Here is a 17,515-nt window from a genome sequence, read left to right as displayed (position 1 = left end):
GAAAGATTCAATACCGAGAAAGTGCAATAATTTTGCAAAATAATATCATAGAAAACAGAATAAATCCACCTATGATTACGCTTGTTTATCGACTGTAAAAGAAATTCACGGGATAATCTGGAAGTATAGTAGACAATCGATATTTCGGAAAATTACGGGATACTGACGGGTATACTGACGAACTTATGATGTATTCATTTGCGAAGAATGGCCAATGGTCAATGTCTCTTTACCACCAACAAAAGAAAATGTATGCGTTCAAATAATTCTTTTGCTATAACTAAAGATGATAGCGGATATATCAAGTTCATCTACCAGTCATGAGTCTACAACTATTTAACGATATTACAAGTGTAATACCTATCGCTACGAAAGAAAGTAGAAAAGCAACGACGGATATCGAGAGGTAATAAAGGACATAGGTCATTTCGAAATTAATTACAAACTGTTTGTCAACTTGGTACATAAATCTCATTTAATAATCCTGAAGACGAATCTACAACAAGAATCATACACGTATTTAACATATGCATTATTATCGTGGATGGCATATAATACATATTGGCACTGGGTGCTCTCATGGCTATACGTATTCGAAGAGCGCTCGTCGTCGTCGCGGACGAACTGCAGGGAGGCGAAGCGCGGAGGGACTGCAGCGATAAATTAAGTCGTACGGCCACCTCGCGGACGCCTCTCGCATCCAAACTCGAGGCTGCTTTGCTTACGACAAGGCACATAGGTAGAAGCAGCTCCTGTCTTTCTCTGTCTGGGAAGCGAGAGAAAAAGAGCTTCGAGGACAAAGATATCGTCTAATGAGATTATCGATATTATAATATCAGTTACAATACAGACTAAGATCCTCCGACATCAATGGCCGGCGCTGACGACCGGTGCTTTGCTGGCGGTGGCCTCGGCGGGGTTCAGACCCCAGGCCAAAAGGCCCGCCTCGTTGGCGTCGATCTTTTTGAAGTTGTGCACCGAGTAACGATTGTACAGACCCCAGATGCTGTTCATCAACTTGCTGTTGTACTTGAGCGGCGTCAACTCTCTGCCTGCAAATTCGACGTATTCGACGCGTGAGAATCGCTGGCCAATCTACGCGCTTTGCTTACTCGAGACACATAACCGGCAAAACTATATCTTTCCCACGGTCGACATTCGTTAAAGCGCTCACTTGCGCGGCCGATAATCGGATCTTTTTTTCTTATCCTCTCTCTCTCTCTCTCTCTCTCTCTCTCTCTCTCTCTCTCTCTCTCTCTCTCCTCTCTCCTCTCTCTCTCTCTCTCTCTCTCTCTCTCTCTCTCTCCTCTCTCTCTCTCTCTGTCGTCCAGATTCAGGACCCCGCGGTCACCAATTTTATCTCTCGGTCGGTACGCTTTTACTTGGACCAGATAAGATGTTCTCTGTCGAGCAAACACGTCGCAAGCGTCAGAGCAAGATTATCTCACGGCTCGTTACCTTCTTGAAGAACTTTGGCGTTGAATCCGACGTTCTTGCTATCCTTGGTCTCCTTCTCCTGCTCGTGATAAAACTTGGCGGGAAACGGGCGCTCCGAATTCTTACGGACCTGCAGCACTGCGAAAGCTCCCTGTGGGACTGTGGCCATTCTATTGCATTCTGCGTTCCAAGCATACACATGTTTACTTATCGAACGAGGCAGACGCGTTCTGACATTTCGACGAAACAATCCGAGAAATAGGGCGAGCATGCATTTTCGCCGATCGTCCATGCGGTCGACTTATGCTAGACCGCGCGCAGCAGATAAGCCTGTCTACGTATTAGATACAAGTGGAAATTTACCACGGCAATAGCCTTCGACGATAAGCTCGTCGACTCGTGAACTCAACTTGGCTGATTTGCCCAGCGTGCTTGTGTCGGCCAGCGGACTCTGTCGTTCGATCAGCTTGCCCGCGCGAATCTCCCCTCGCTCGGCAGCCGCCAGCCTCATACAGCTGTGCTAGCGAGACTCAAGGCTCGAAGACCGCGCTGCTTCACACTCAAACTGACCGACCTAGCCTGCCTTCTCGCTACTACTCCGTATCGAGCACCAAGCACAAGATTCGACACTGGCGGAGCGCACAGTGCCGGAAGAAAGCGAGCGAAAGATCGAAGAGCGAACAGCCGCGGACGGGGCAACGGTATGCTCGAAGGGCACGACGCGACGGGATGCTGCGACTACTACTGAAGTGAAGCCGAGGGGAATTTGCCGATTTATAAGTTGGCTTATCACCTCTCTCTCTCTCTCTCTCTCTCTCGCTCGCTCTCTCGCTATCTGCTTTTCCGCGCGAGCTCGCGCATGCATTGCCCTGCGCCAAGGCGCCGATAAGGCGGCCTCCTTTCGCCCCTGCAACGCGCTTGTCGGTCGTGGCAACCACTCCGCGGGGTGTCCCTATCGCGGCTGGCTCTGCCCCTCGACGATCGCGCGATTCCCCAGCGGCATCCATCCGACGGTGCGTCTCTTTGCTGCGCCGAAATCAGCGATGCCCTCGCATCCAACTGCGCGATGTTAACGTCAGCGCCACGCCGCGACACCTCCGTTCTTTTTTCTCGTTCGGAGGCCTCGCTCGGCGATTCGTATCTTGCAATAACGCCGACGAGCAACGCTAATTTTCCACTGGGCTTCTGCGTTTTAGATAGCTAAACAACGCGACTATAGTCCGCGCCGCCGCGCCAACGACCAAATCTCTCGCGTATTATCAAACTGGACAAACCGCGCAACTGCGATCCACATTTTGCGACCGATATTCGCGATGCGCAAAGGAGCATTCCGTGCGACACGCGTGTACGATCAACGTATAAGAGCGAAAAATCACGCGCGCGTACACGCATACTCAGGCACGTATGTACCACAATGCACATGGATTGGGACGTACACGAAGAAGGAGAAAGAACTTATCTCCAAGCTCCTCGTCGGTTTCTACATATTTTTATTTCCTTGTTTTTGCTCCGATCACTGTGTCGCGTATCTCCGAGAACCCAGCCCAACAATTCGTTGATCTCTTTGAAGACAATAGCAATCTGCGCAAATTATGTCGATGGCAAAGCTCCTGAGCCTCTTTAGGTTACTCAAGCTAACGATAGGTATCCCCTTTTTTTGTAAATTGCAGCTCTGAATTCAAAAGTTGAAAAATCAAACTTGTTTCCGTTGGGGAACTATTACTTTTCCTTGTCCCGGCCAATTTACGCAAAATGATTTTTCTTGCGGTGAGAATAAAACAAAATCCCGGCTCGATAGAAATCGCACGATAATCGGTAGAAAAATCGCAAGAGACGGCTGCAACAAAGTACAATTATGTGTGTACAACTTGAGGAACGAGCGCGCTCTCGATCGGCATCTTTTTCTGCACGGTCAATAAGTAAAATACCCTCGTGATAAACGCTTCGACGATAGCTAGGCCAAGTAATTATATGCTATATTATTTCCTTCTCCTTGATCAAAGCGCGACCGAGGGAAGTATATTTTCAACATTACCGCGGCGCTCGCTCGAGGGCACTAAAGGCGCAAACAGCGTTTTTCATACGCTATACTTCTTTTTCGCAAGTCACTCGGCTTATTTTTCATCGAGCGGCGCACGCATCGCTAAATTTAGTTGCGATTACGATAAGCCTCGCCGGCCAGTGCACAGCAGACACTGGGCACTAGCACCGAATCTCGCAGACATCGTTTTTTCATCTCAGGGTTATCTGACCTATTGCCCTGATAACGGCTTTCTTGCGGTTTCTATTCCCACGTATTGCATCTGCCTTTTTTTCCACATAATGCATCACGCAAATCCATGTTTATTACTTTCTTTGTTGATTCAAAGCGAGAGAGAGAGAAACGAAATTAATGCAAAATTTGATGATCGATACTTTTATTGATTTTTATTTGTCTTATCTTGAGAAATGTTTTCCTTCGCATCTTGATAAGATTTTATGAAATAGTCAATATCAAGGTTCGCATTATAATTTTCATACGTGACGTACAAATCATATTGTCATCGCAAGTAACAAGTAACCATTTGTATAATCCCGTTCCAGGGCTAATACGATCAACTTTGAGGGTTGTACCCAAAGACCGACTTTCCTGAAACTTGATGTAAACGTTTTCTATATATTTTCATAAACTTCAGTGTAAATGTTTAGATCATTATGTTGAATAGGTCAACGGTTATAAACAATAAAAATTTTTATGAAAATTTCTCAAAAATTTACGCATAGTCAACAAAATTATTGGTGTTACTTTTCTTTAAATAATGCCAAAACTATCAACTATCAATAACAATGTAAAAAAGACATTCGATAAGTTATTAACTACTGTTATAATTAAATTGCTACATTTCAAAGATCATACACTAAACTTTTATAAGCTGTGACAGTTTGCTGGGGCCTTAATGAATTGTACGCGTTTCTTCGCACGGACTGATTTCTTTTTCTTTTTCTCTTGTTTCTCCACCTGAAAAAAGAATTTCCAATATGATTATATCTATTGATAAAAATTATTTTAATTTTGTCGATTTCAACGACTGAAAATATCAAAATTGAATAAAAAATTTACCTTTGGTGTTTGGCATCTGACTTTGCCAGCGCGAGCCAGAGAAGCATGGACCTTGCTACCATGAAGATTTAAATACAAGTCCAAGGTAGGTGTCGGTAGCCCGTTGACGCGGATTTGGTCATTTACTGGGATGCCATTTCAATATAGTTCCATATCGCCATCCTCGAATTTTCTTAGTTTTTCCTGTTCAAAAAAATCATTGTTACATAAAATATAATGTAGATTATCACGATCGACAAAATTATTTTTATAAATTTAAGTAGCAAATAAAAAAAACGCTATGTATATCAAAATTTAGCCGGCAATGACTATTAATAAGTAATAATACTCACTTTAATATCGGCCATAGTTTCGTGTTCCCCACACTCGATTAAGTACGATTTGTGTCCTCGAATGTGGATCTGCATCTTGTATTTTCGATATAAATTGCACAGGTTGAACAGTCTCCACAACAAAAATTACTAGTCTTGAAAAGACCACTCCTTTCAGGCAGTTGCGACTGAATGTACACCACCGCTTTGCCTTGGGCCTTTTATACCAATTTACCAATCTAACCCCTCTTCTCTGCGATTTTCAAAAATAAAAACCATGGTCAATTCTAGTCCATTTGTGTAAGGTAAAAGATGAGCCGTTGGCGGAGCACTCAACCATTGTCTAACATCTGATACTCCAACGGCTCATCTTTTACCTTACACAAATGGACTAGAATTGACCATGGTTTTCATTTTTGAAAATCGCAGAGAAGAGGGGTTAGATTGGTAAATTGGTATAAAAGGCCCAAGGCAAAGCGGTGGAGTACATTCAGTCGCAACTGCCTGAAAGGAGTGGTCTTTTCAAGACTAGTAATTTTTGTTGTGGAGACTGTTCAACCTGTGCAATTTATATCGAAAACGCAAGATGCAGATCCACATTCGAGGACACAAATCGTACTTAATCGAGTGCGGGGAACACGAAACTATAGCCGATATTAAAGTGAGTATTATTACTTATTAATAGTCATTGCCGGCTAAATTTTGATATACATAGCGTTTTTTTTATTTGCTACTTAAATTTATAAAAATAATTTTGTCGATCGTGATAATCTACATTATATTTTATGTAACAATGATTTTTTTGAACAGGAAAAACTAAGAAAATTCGAGGATGGCGATATGGAACTACATTGGAATGGCATCCCAGTAAATGACCAAATCCGCGTCAACGGGCTACCGACACCTACCTTGGACTTGTATTTAAATCTTCATGGTAGCAAGGTCCATGCTTCTCTGGCTCGTGCTGGCAAAGTCAGAGGCCAAACACCAAAAGTAAATTTTTTATTCAATTTTGATATTTTCAGTCGTTGAAATCGACAAAATTAAAATAATTTTTATCAATAGATATAATCATATTGGAAATTCTTTTTTCAGGTGGAGAAACAAGAGAAAAAGATAAAGAAATCAGTCCGTGCGAAGAAACGCGTACAATTCATTAAGGCCCCAGCAAACTGTCACAGTTTATAAAAGTTTCATGTATTGTTAATATTGAAAAATTTAATATTATGTTTATAATAAAAAAAAACAAAAATATTTCAATATTTCTTTACGCTTAGAATGCAAATTTTGCGCATTATAAATTTTTAATACCTAATAGCAAACTAAAAACATTTGTTTATAGCAAATGAAAATTCTGAGCCAAAAAGCGTCGAAAGAGAACTATGGCTAGAAGCTTACAGAAGGCTACAGAAATAGTTTTTGGTCGATTAAATATGAAAAGAATAACAGAGTCACTCGATAATCAGCCTAAAGGTTGAATTTCAATATGATAATTTAATCAACTGTTATAATGTTCTATCCATTAAAATCATAATCCGAAGTAAAATTTTATTAACAAATAATGAAACAGCAGAAAGTAATGAGAATATTGTTGTCGATTTGATTTCAGACGACGAGGTATAGAAAGAGAATTACTATATTGCAAACCAATAAGGTATATTGGTGCAATAATTTGATCATTTTCTATGAAGATTACACTTCTTTTCTAACTCATTTTCTCAAAAAGCACGTAGAGTTCTTATTAGTTAAAACAATGTGGGGAGATATGTGCGCAACGAGTAATGCTGTGGCTGATTCTCCAACCGATACGAAAATTGTACGCAACAAATTGCTTACGAACTTACCAACTTACGAATTCAAAATAACTCAACTTTGCAATTTCATGCAACATACTCTCAATAATAATTACGAAATTGCCTTAACTTACAAACGTTTTTTTATAATATTATATTCAACTGAGCAATATTTTAGTGGTAACTATTGGCTAATAAGTTGAATATTTTTTACACTTTTATTAAAATATACTTGTATTTAAGTTTATCTAATAATTTTGAAGTTATGTTAAGCATTTGTCATTTCAAGTTGGCAGCAGCAGAAAATCCTCTAGAAATGGCTTGTCACGTACGATTTTGGTGTCTGTTGGAGGATTTCATCCCCTAACAGTGTTTTTCCGTGGATAAAAAAACACGTATATCTTATTTTTCCATGAATTGTAAGATATCAAAAGATTATTGAAATCGGTGAGGTTGGGGCGGGGAGTTCCTTATGAGTGGATAGGAGCACGCAAGGAAGCAAAAGATGTCTCAAATCGCATCATTCCTATATATATCAAAATAGTACATAACGCTTATACGCATACGTAAATTTTTTGAAAAATTGTCATAAAAATGTTGTAATTGTTTATATCCGTTGACCTATATCATAATAGCCTACAAATATATAGAAATGCGCATCAGTATCAGTAGACAGCATTTATATATCGAGTCACCCTCAAAGCTAATCGTAGTAGACTGAAACGGGCGTACATAAAAGTTGCAATAATGACTATTACTACACATTTCGGGGGTCCTGCACCGTTGGCAATTATTACAATCTACATGAACGCGATGCGCCAATTATCATTTCAGCTCGGCTATGCTTTCCGACCTTTTAGGTGCGGGTTGATTGTCACACGGGGTGTAAGGGAGCGCGACGTTGCGGTTTACTGATTTACTCCTACCGCTTCTAGTGCTCGCGGAAAGAATCGACGCGAAAATGTCTATTTATGCGACGACTAATTTTAAGATGCGCAGGATGACCAAAAAGGATATAAGACGTTCGTGCATTAGTTTTGATTGCGGCTAGATTGAGTTTCTCTATGTCCTGGCGCATTTATTTCGGCTGATCTCAACCTCGTGCACACGCGTGCGTCTGTGCGCGTGTCCGCTTTGATGGATCACTCTCTGCAAATGTTTGCGAGTGATCGAGATCCACATCACAGCACCGTATACTCAAGACGATATGTATATAAAATATCTTTATCGTAAATCCATCTTGCACTTTCAAAATATAATTAAAGTTAATTTATTCAGCATGTGATATTCATAGATCAATAGTTTATTATTACTATCATTTCAAAATTACTGTTGATCACTATCTTTTAGAAATTTATTTTCTACTGTCGATAATATAGACAATTGTTATTGTTGGTTTGATGACACGCGATGGCGCTTTAACGATTTGATTTTCCTACAGTACGTCAATTGTGGTTGTTTATTTTAAATCACATGTATGATCTTGAATGATGCGTGAAAAATTCGAATTAATGTTAATTTGTCAATGTTAATCAATGTTAAACCAGATAAATTATACAATCGTATTGTGTTTTCGTTATGACAACTGTGATAATAAATTCATTAAAATCAATACAGATTCTACACATTTTGCTTCAAAATTTCATTACCAGCCTCGTATCTTTGTTTAACTAACCAATCTCAGTATAATCCAGCAAAATAAGTTCTTTTATAGTATTAAATTGATTTCTCAATATATTATAGCATTTCGCATTTCAATTCACTACGCGAAAAAGTTTAATCATTTTTTCAGTGACAGCGTCAGAAAAGTTTTATTTTATATTTGATTACACGTGACGCACTTGATAAAATTTTTAATTTGAAAAAATTATTATTGTTGAATTTTTCGATAATTTATATAATTAAAACTATTTTAATTACACGCGCCGGTAGATCCACTAATATTTTCTAACATTCTTATTTAATTTGAAAAATGCATGATATGTGCGATAAATTTACTTAATCAAGTTAAGACAGCTTTCAATTAACAAATCGTTATCACTCGTATAACAAAACGCTTTGTACATCATGACCTTTCTGCTTATATTTTCATAAACTATCTTTAATGAATAACTTGAATGTGTTAAATGTGCCGTGTATTTATCGCTTACTAAAATATGGTGGGCATAAGAAAACAATGATCGATTAAAAGCGATAATAAATTTATACCATTGATTGCAATCGAAGCAGATAAGAAGTAATAGCGGACAAGCTGGGCCTCGTAAACACAGTAACGAGCATTAATTCGCCGCAACTGGACGTAGTTTGGAGCAAAATTTCCAAAAATATTCGGTCATTCTTGAACTTGGCGCGCAATTCACTCGCTTCGATAAAAGTGCACGATGAGAAGGTTAATTATTGGACTCGTTCTTGTCTTTGGGATAATACCAGCATTCGAGTGCCAAATTTTTGATGAAAATCGATTTAATCAAGACACCGATGCGATAAGGGTAATTTCATTATACGTTTCTGTTCGCACACGTGCCACTGTCGTTCTTTGCGATGAAAATTCTTCCGTCAAACGAATGTGACAAACTGACACTAAATCAAGTTCAGATACAATTCTGATGATAGCCTCACGTTCACATTTGTTTGACAGAAGAACATAGAAAACTTTTGGAGTATGCTGGAATAATTTTTACATAATATCTATTATACCAGAGTTGTAATTAGTGCTTTGGTTTTTTCGCAGTTCGAAGGCGAAAATTATCCAGCTAACGTGAACAGATACGAAGACAAGGACAGCGTGCTACACAACATCGTGGTGGTTAACAATAGACATATCATAGATCCACCACCACGACCAACTTGCAGGCCATGTTACAAGACTGATGCTCATGGAAGATGTCGCAAAATTTTGGGGTGTGAGGCCTGAAGATTAGATCATTTGTATGACGTTTCAACACAGTTCCAGTGTAGGCTAATCTTATGCGTTGAAGAAGTCGGCTGAACAACAATCGACTTGTCAATCTGACGAGGGCAAGGTTTTTCAAATGGAAGAACAAGCAAATATCATTTGCGACTCTCTCAACGGTTACTCCTCGACTAAGCCAAGACGGCAATGTAAAAATTCATTTTATTTGTTCTAGATAACATTTTGAAACGATATTATACAACGATCAGTGAAATTATTTTTTATGATATTATAACGATTGGCGCGTGTCTGAGAAATAAGAATAATTTTATTTTATAGGCCGTCTTAGAAAACAAAGACTATTTGTAATAAATATGTTAATCATAATTTCTATCAATTCGTGCTTTTTGTAGTGTACACAAATGAGTTTCAATCTTGATGTTAAGTAAATAAAAAGTTTGTTGATAGTGTCTAGGCAATATCAATGCTATTGAAGAATGTATACATATTTTTTTCTACGTTTTTTACTTCACGCAGTCACATTGAACTGTAGCCGAATGTTAAGATTAAAAATAGATGTATAGTAAATGAAATTTGCTACTTCTACTTTGGCGCATACTATAACATTTTCTGGAATACAGCAATTTCTATTTTATCATCTCGTAGCTAGAGTAAATATAATACGAATAGTCTTGAAGCAAAAAAATTTTGGAATGCATTGTACATGTACAGGCCATTAAGATCATATCAATCAGCAATACTAAAAAGACGATCATACATTATATTACAAATTAATCTGATTTCTTCAATGAAGTAGAGGTGGCATTTGTTCATTCTCTTTCTGAATTACGACATAGCAATTTTTAAATAATGTTTCCACGTGGAAATATTACATCTCGTATATTATTGCGACCCAGTGCATATAAATGTCATTTTGACGAAATATATTGCAATGACTCCAGTCGAAAAGCTATAATGCGTAAAAATCTCATTGAGTCACATAAGAAGTATTTTTCTAGAGGCGATACGAAGCTCTTGACAATTGATCAAGTCCTTATCAAATAGATAATGGAAAATTATTGAAAGTGTACGAGCCTTCGATAGTCAACGACGCAGTATCATACTGTCGATCGTTTTGTCTTTTCGCGTCAAATTGAAAGCTTGGCAGAAATAAAACATTTGAGAATGGTGAAAATGATACTGGCGTACGTGTGTATCTACGTGTTCTTGTGCCTCATTTTGTCAGAAACTAACGCTGAAAAATATGAACAGGTTCGTTGCTCCTACTTCCGTAAATATTTGGTTATTGATATAAGCGGTTCATAAATGCAGCATTTTATTGATATGATTCTAGTTTGAAGATCCTAAGTTGCTCTTGGCTCTAAAAAAATTCAATCATCAGTCCATGCCTACTCCTACGAGTGTCATAGATCCTGGTTGTAGGCCATGTTACAAAAAAGATTCACGAGGCAAATGCCGCAAAGTCATCGATTGTCAGCCATAAAGGTATAATATAGAACTTTACAGAAAAGTTTTTCTATCGAATGGCCAACAGTTTGTGCGTATGTAGGTGCTTCCAAATGGTTAGAGGTCGTCAATGTCAGCGACACATTCCGTTCAATGAAAAATTTAGATAAACGCTCGTGAACAATTTTCTACGCGATTGCACTTGTATCGTGTCTATAATTAAAACGGCTGATAAGAAGTGCAATTAAAGTAAAGGAAACTTCGCGCGTGTGCCTGAAGAAATGTGATCCCCCCATCGATTACGGCAAATGTGGAGTTGATTGAAAGAAGATAAATCAATGTCACGCGCCTCGTCCGAATGACTCAACGTACAATGCCTATGTGATGCAAAAAACTGAATAGTTAATTGTACATAGGTACAAGACATTTTCAGTAATAATTGAGTGACTCCAAGTTTCGACAGTTTGTCAGCGTATAACACAAATTAAAACCTTATAATAATAAAAAGAAAAAAAACAAGGAAAAGAAACAGAAAATTAGGCAGCACGGTATGATTGTCACATCGAAAATTTTTACAACTGAATAAAGAATGAAAAGCCATTTTTTCATCACAAACTTCGTGCATTCATTGTCAAAAAACGTACGAGGTTAACTGTTTGTATCTTCTGCACATTTATACATTTACATAAGTTTATCAAAATAGTATGTTATTTTTTAAACTCACTTAATTCTTTCTTTGAATTAATTTTTTTCATGCTGAAATATCCTATTTCTTTTTTCATGTAACATTTGAACGCCTGTTCCTTGTTTGAATGAAATCAAACTTCTGAAATGAAATCTAACCTGTTATTCCGCTTATATTCTCGATCGAATCACGATGAAAGTAGAACGTAATTATTTTCTTTGTTTCAGAAACCTGGAATAAATAAATTCATCGGAATGTTACTACAAATTGATCGATGCTATTATACACATCTGCATACGGCAGAGCAACAATTTACCAACGTTTATGTATCAAAAACTACGAATTTTATTTAGATCACAACTTCTCATGATTGTAAAAATAAAGACTCGTTTAAGTATGCATTCTTTTAAATTCTATCTTTATCTTTTTTTGTATATTATACTAATTAATAATAAAAATTCAACATAAAATTAGAAAGGTTATAAAACGACGAGCTGTGACATGTATGCCGTAGGAAGATATTATAGTGGAGACCTATCTTTTCAGTTACTTCACACATCTTTTTTTCGTTAGACTTATTTTCCTCTTTATGTATTATGTACAATATGTGTATACATATGTATTCAGCTGCTGTGTTTGATAAAAGATTCATTATACATTAATCGTTTGACAAGTAAAATAATTTTTCGTTGAAATTAAAGAACGAAATAGATGAAAACATAAAAGGGTTGTCTATGTATTGAATAGAGAACAAACTAGAAAGTTGGCTGTAACGAGTTCAATCATTGCTGCGGCATCATTCAGTGAGAGCAATCAAGTAAAATCAATAAGTATTTATTTCAATTTCTGGTTAATTTGCCTTCTTTCTTGGAATTTATTGAACTTAGTATTATTTGCATTAAAAATTTGATAGCCAGTGTTAAAAGAAAGTATATTGTTCAATATTTCACAGTTTGTATTCCTATAGTAATTTTTATTTTGTTTAAGTACTCCCCCGGTAAGAGTGAATTAAACAAACAAATAATAATATTCTATTGAATTTCTAATTAATAGACTAATAAATAATTATGGAAAACCAAGAGGGCTATAACTTAATTGAAGCAACAAATTCCATTGTAATGATAAAATTTTGACGACGGATCATAATTATCGCTTGAAATTTGAATGACTTATTTTGACAGTTTCCACCTTTTCCAAGTAAAATAATTTATTGTTTTATTTGGAAAAGGTGGGAACTATCTATTTCTGTTAAGAAAAGAAAGGTTGAGCACCTGCACTTATGAAAAGAATACTCTTGAAGCCTGTGAGCTCCAATGGAGAGAGTCGGAGGACATATTTTAAACAGGCACAGTTCAAACTACATACATATAGTTAACTTTAGACGCTAGCAGAATAGAACATAATTAGGATGAATAGAGAAAGTGCGTAGCTGACCGCAGGTCAAAAGCCATTAGCCCGCGTGGGCCGATCCGGAATTGAGCGCATTGGACCAGAGGCATGCTCTAAGGGATGAGCGTGTCTCCCCTCTCTTGTCTTCCGAACGAACAGTCGATGCTGTATGGGCAGTTTCTCTCGGCAAAGCGTGCTGTGCGGGTCTCATCGCGCGCTTCCAGCACCAGATTCGTACGGCACGTCGTTTGCGAAGTGGTGCGAGCGAGACCGGAACGTCGACGTTGCGTTGCCCTGAGTGTACTTTCCTTCCCGCACGCTGTGCGATCGTTGCGTAAGTTGTGCGGTAAGCTTGCTTTTTGGTTGTCTTGTTGCCTGACCGTTCGGATCCGCGTATAGGCAATATGGGGGGCCAGTGCACCAAAAATCTTGTCTGTCCCTTTAATCTCTTTTTGCGTTCAATTTATATTTTCACGCACCCCATCCATTCTTACGATACCACAAACTTGAACATAAGTCTCGAGACTTATGTTCTATCGGTTATTATTTGAGATAGTTTTTTGAGATTGCATGCGCACATTAAACAGACGTAATGAACTTATAAAAAAAACTCGTTGAATATTATGTACTCGAATAAAATATCCAAGGCAGACTCATTTGCTTTTCACAGCGAGTCTGTTATTCCTCAAACCTTCTTCTAGTCTTCAGCCGCTTTCCACGTGGGCAGCATGCATTTTCCACAAGGTAGCATCGAGCTATCGTATCTTTCTTATATAACGGAAAACTTTTTCATACGTGGCAAGTAGGCGTAATAAAATGCCTTTAGCAATATATGATTAAAATGTCTTGGCATGGCGGAGAAAGCATAGCAACGGCAAACGTTTCAATGGTCTTTCAATGAACGTGAACTTGGGTTATTTAGGTAATTCTAATAACGTTTGCTATTTGCCAGCATGTACATGAAAAATTCCAACTTCATTGCGAATACAGTTGCGTAGCCAAACACTCGGAGTAGGTCTTGGTTAAAAATTGCTTATTGGTTAAATATATTTAATAGGTCTAGGTCTTGGATAAAAATTGCTCGCATAATTATGTATTATAATCGATGTATATAAAATGACACCATTCACTTAGCAGCGTTTAGGTTGTTATGCGAAAAACGTAATTGATCGTGGTGATAAATAGTTACATAAAGCAAGCGGCCACTATAATTCTTATGATTCCACCGTACAGCTTCGTGATGCGTGCATGCGAAAGAGAAGGAAAAAAGAAGTAGCCCAACAAATTGTGCCATGGTTAGTCGTTTTGAATAACGAAGGTTTTGTCAATGGCTATAAACGAAAATCCTCGACTGACGAACGTCCTTTGCGCGATCGTCGTATCAGAAGCGTGAAAGGGTCGAAGATCACTCGAAACCGTAAGATTTGACGCTCTGCGAAGGATGCAGTATCGTCGAACGAAGACGTCGGAAGGGTCGCAGTTTGGCAGGAGCGTCGAGACTCGGAAAGCAGACGAAATCGACAGTAGGGCGAGCGGCAGAGCACTCGGCAGTTGCGTAAGGCAGCGCGCGCTGGCGCCAATAGAACGGGCGTACGGCTTCGTCGTCCGGCAGAGACGGGACGCGCGATGCAGCCCAAGTCAGAGGGAGGCTCTTATCGGATTTCATTGGGCCTCTGCCCAGCCGTCCCTCGTCCCCGTCCTCCCGCGGCGTCGCTCCGGATCGCGCCGCCACGGTGCAGTGCTCGCTGGAGCGGGCAACGCGCGAGACGCTCGAGCGCAGTGCGCGCGCGTCGCTTGGACTTTTACGCGACTCGCGCTTACGTAAGGGCTCCTGCGTTTTCCTTCTCTCGCGTCCTTCGGCAGACGGGGTGGTCCACGATTTTTCGGCTCGACGAAGACCACGACGCAAGTGACGCGCGACCGGTCGACCCGCGCCACAAGAGAGTGCATTGACAGAGCAGCGAATCGGATATACAGGAACGTAATTCGATCGGGCGTCGATGCCCGCAGCTGTGTCCGTAAGCTCTCGTCGTTGGCTCGCGCTCGTGTCGTCAATCGCAATTACATAAGCACACGAGTGCAGAGAAAACAGCGCTTCTCCTTAGTGCTAATTGCAAATGCAGCGGCGTTCCCCGAAGGGCATTCGCCGCGATCGCGCCAACATTAGCCAACATTAGCCAACATTAGCCAACATTAGCCAACATTAGCATACGCGCGAGCGCCGTAATCGGCTCCTTTCGTAATATGCCATCGTCCGCGTTTGCGCAATCCGAGAGACTGTGCTGCCGAAAGCTCCTTCTAAAATGCCGATCGCCGGCTCGTTCGGCTGGCCAGCGCTCTGTCTTATCACTGGGAAAGAGCGCCCTCGGTGTCCGGATCGCCGCTGCCTCCGATTCAGTTTGAAATCCGAGTCGCATTCTCGCTACGTGGACGCGCCCCGCTCCTCCGTATCGCCGTCACGAGGCAGAAACAAGACAGTCGACCGATGAAAATGCACTCGTGCGTTATCAGTCGCCAAAGAATCTCGGCCGCCGCTTGTACACGCCCAGCGCCGACGACGTTTGCTCGCGCGAGGAGTCAGCGCTCATACTTTTCCCCGTATTCGCAGGCAAAGGAGCAGCGTGATGGGCGCCGATCCCGAACCTCGCGGATAAGGAATCGAGCTACGCCTGGGTACGAGCCGCCAGTCCGAGACTTGTCGCATCCCAACGTCCGTCACTCGTGGCGGGGAGTTCGGCAACCATGGCTGACCCGACTATACAAACGTTCTGCTGCCACCACAACAATCGCACCGACATGGCCACAAGCATCATGAACGAATTCAACACCGACGCTTACAATACCGTCTGCATGGTGTCGTCGTCGCTTGGAATTATGGGAGCTATTTATCAGGTTGGTTCACTTGGTTCCTTCTCGCGATCAAATCATTGCCGAATAATGCTGCCATTTCCGAAGCAATCAACGAGCTTCCTTTTTTCCTTTTTTCACGTTATACAAGCTATAGCGTGGACGTCCCTTTCTTGCTTTTTCTAAAGTCTCGCGACGGAATTGCAGGTATTACCTCGGCAAGAGTCGAATATGCAACTTAGGTGGCAAGGCTTCTCAGCAGCGAGGAGTAGGGACATCATTGGATGGCTTGCTGTAGCCGATCTGTTCGCATCGTCAGGTATTAATCATACGCACTACTTTGTCGAACTCCTTTTTTTGTAACAATAACGAGCTTCCCTTTCGGCCTTGCAGGTGTGTTCATTAGGTCGGCTCTGTGGATGAATTTCAAATCTATAATGCCGATGGAGGACGACACTTCGAGTGTTATTTTCTGTGCCATTTCATCGGTATGTATGTTGTCCGAAGAAGAATTATCTGAAGAATTTGCAATTAATGAAGATTGATTTGCAGGCATGGACACAGTATTTTTATATGGCAACGTGGATTTGGACGCTTTGCTACGCCATCGACATGAAGTTACTGCTGGGCGAACGGGTCGGACGACCACTCTTGTATCACTTGTTCGCCTGGATATGCCCAGCTGCACTCACACTGATCGGTCTGTCCATTTTATACGTTCCCGATGCAAAGTGAGTATTCCACCACTTGGTTCTTTCATGATAACGTGAAAGTTAATTAAACTTTTCGAAACAGTTGTCATAACGTGACGACACTACCATCGGCAATTCTACGAGTTCTCCCGAATTACCTTGCCACCTACGTTCTTCTCGCAATCGTCATGATCGTCAACCCTGTGCTGTACATCTCGTCGTCGAGAGATTTGAAGAACGTGGTGGCTTGTAGTATGGCACAAATGACCGGCAGAGAGCGGAAGCTGGTGCAAACGATCAGACTGAAGTTCGCCATGACAAATCTCGCTTACTACGTTTGCTGGATACCAAATTTACTCAATGGCATCCTCTTGTGGACACTGTGGTTCAAACTGCCCGTCAGAGTTATCATCACTTTGTGGTACATTATGGTGAGCTTTACTAATTTGCAACTAAACTACTTTGCAACGCTTCGAGAAAATCTACATGCGATAGATGACTCTACTTTCTTATACTAAAGAATCGAGTTTCATGCTACTATTAGCCTCGTCTATATAAAAACCTCACGAGCGTTTCCAATCGACAGGCAGTGACGAATCCGCTGCAAGCGTTTTTCAACGCGCTAGTCTACAAGAGATGGGGCCGAAAGGAAAAGTTTCGTTTGGAGTGGTGTTACAAATTGAAGAGACTGAGAACCAATTACTTCGGGCACACCGACGCCAGTTCCGACATAACAGAGTCATCTCCTTTACTCAACCCACAGTACAGGTGTACACCGCACACTAGCATCAACGGCTCGTCGTCGTTGTAATAATGACTGTGATATGTTATTTGACGTAAGCTCCATCGATAAGCTTTTTCTAACTCTCTTGTAGCTTTAAGTGAGACTCAACTAACGAAT

At 40.4% G+C, this 17,515-nt stretch overlaps 2 protein-coding genes and 1 long non-coding RNA gene across 6 annotated transcripts; 2 read left to right on the top strand and 1 right to left on the bottom strand.

Moving 5' to 3' along the window:
- Nucleotides 1-448: 448 nt before the first annotated feature.
- On the bottom strand, nt 449-2,193 carry LOC131664546 (uncharacterized). 4 transcript variants are annotated; one of them, XM_058935739.1, is made up of 4 exons: nt 1,801-2,193; nt 1,459-1,617; nt 844-1,052; nt 449-766 (listed from the first exon to the last, which is right to left on the bottom strand). In XM_058935739.1, exons 1-3 carry the CDS (start codon nt 1,946-1,948, stop codon nt 868-870), a joined length of 492 nt encoding a protein of 163 aa, XP_058791722.1. In that variant the 5' UTR covers nt 1,949-2,193; the 3' UTR covers nt 449-766; nt 844-867. The 4 variants fall into 4 exon arrangements, with proteins under 4 accessions (XP_058791722.1, XP_058791720.1, XP_058791721.1 ...); XM_058935737.1 differs by having other exon boundaries at nt 849-1,052; XM_058935738.1 differs by having other exon boundaries at nt 853-1,052.
- Nucleotides 2,194-10,610: 8,417 nt separating this feature from the next.
- Nucleotides 10,611-12,097, top strand: LOC131664487 (uncharacterized). The gene is made up of 3 exons (XR_009301937.1): nt 10,611-10,806; nt 10,889-11,040; nt 11,914-12,097. It is a non-coding gene; the product is annotated as an uncharacterized LOC131664487 (long non-coding RNA).
- A 2,672-nt stretch (nt 12,098-14,769) lies between these two features.
- On the top strand, nt 14,770-17,427 carry LOC131664485 (G-protein coupled receptor 143-like). Its single transcript, XM_058935621.1, has 7 exons — nt 14,770-14,896; nt 15,684-15,967; nt 16,130-16,241; nt 16,316-16,410; nt 16,475-16,653; nt 16,718-17,045; nt 17,201-17,427. Exons 2-7 carry the CDS (start codon nt 15,818-15,820, stop codon nt 17,423-17,425), a joined length of 1,089 nt encoding a protein of 362 aa, XP_058791604.1. The 5' UTR covers nt 14,770-14,896; nt 15,684-15,817; the 3' UTR covers nt 17,426-17,427.
- Nucleotides 17,428-17,515: the final 88 nt, after the last annotated feature.

This window comes from Phymastichus coffea, unplaced genomic scaffold, assembly GCF_024137745.1.
Source record: "Phymastichus coffea isolate CEN01 unplaced genomic scaffold, Cenicafe_Pcof_1.1 PCOF00044, whole genome shotgun sequence".
NCBI lineage: Eukaryota > Metazoa > Arthropoda > Insecta > Hymenoptera > Eulophidae > Phymastichus > Phymastichus coffea.
The sequence above is the reverse complement of the archived record's forward strand: the minus strand, read 5'-3'. Positions and strand labels throughout refer to the sequence as shown.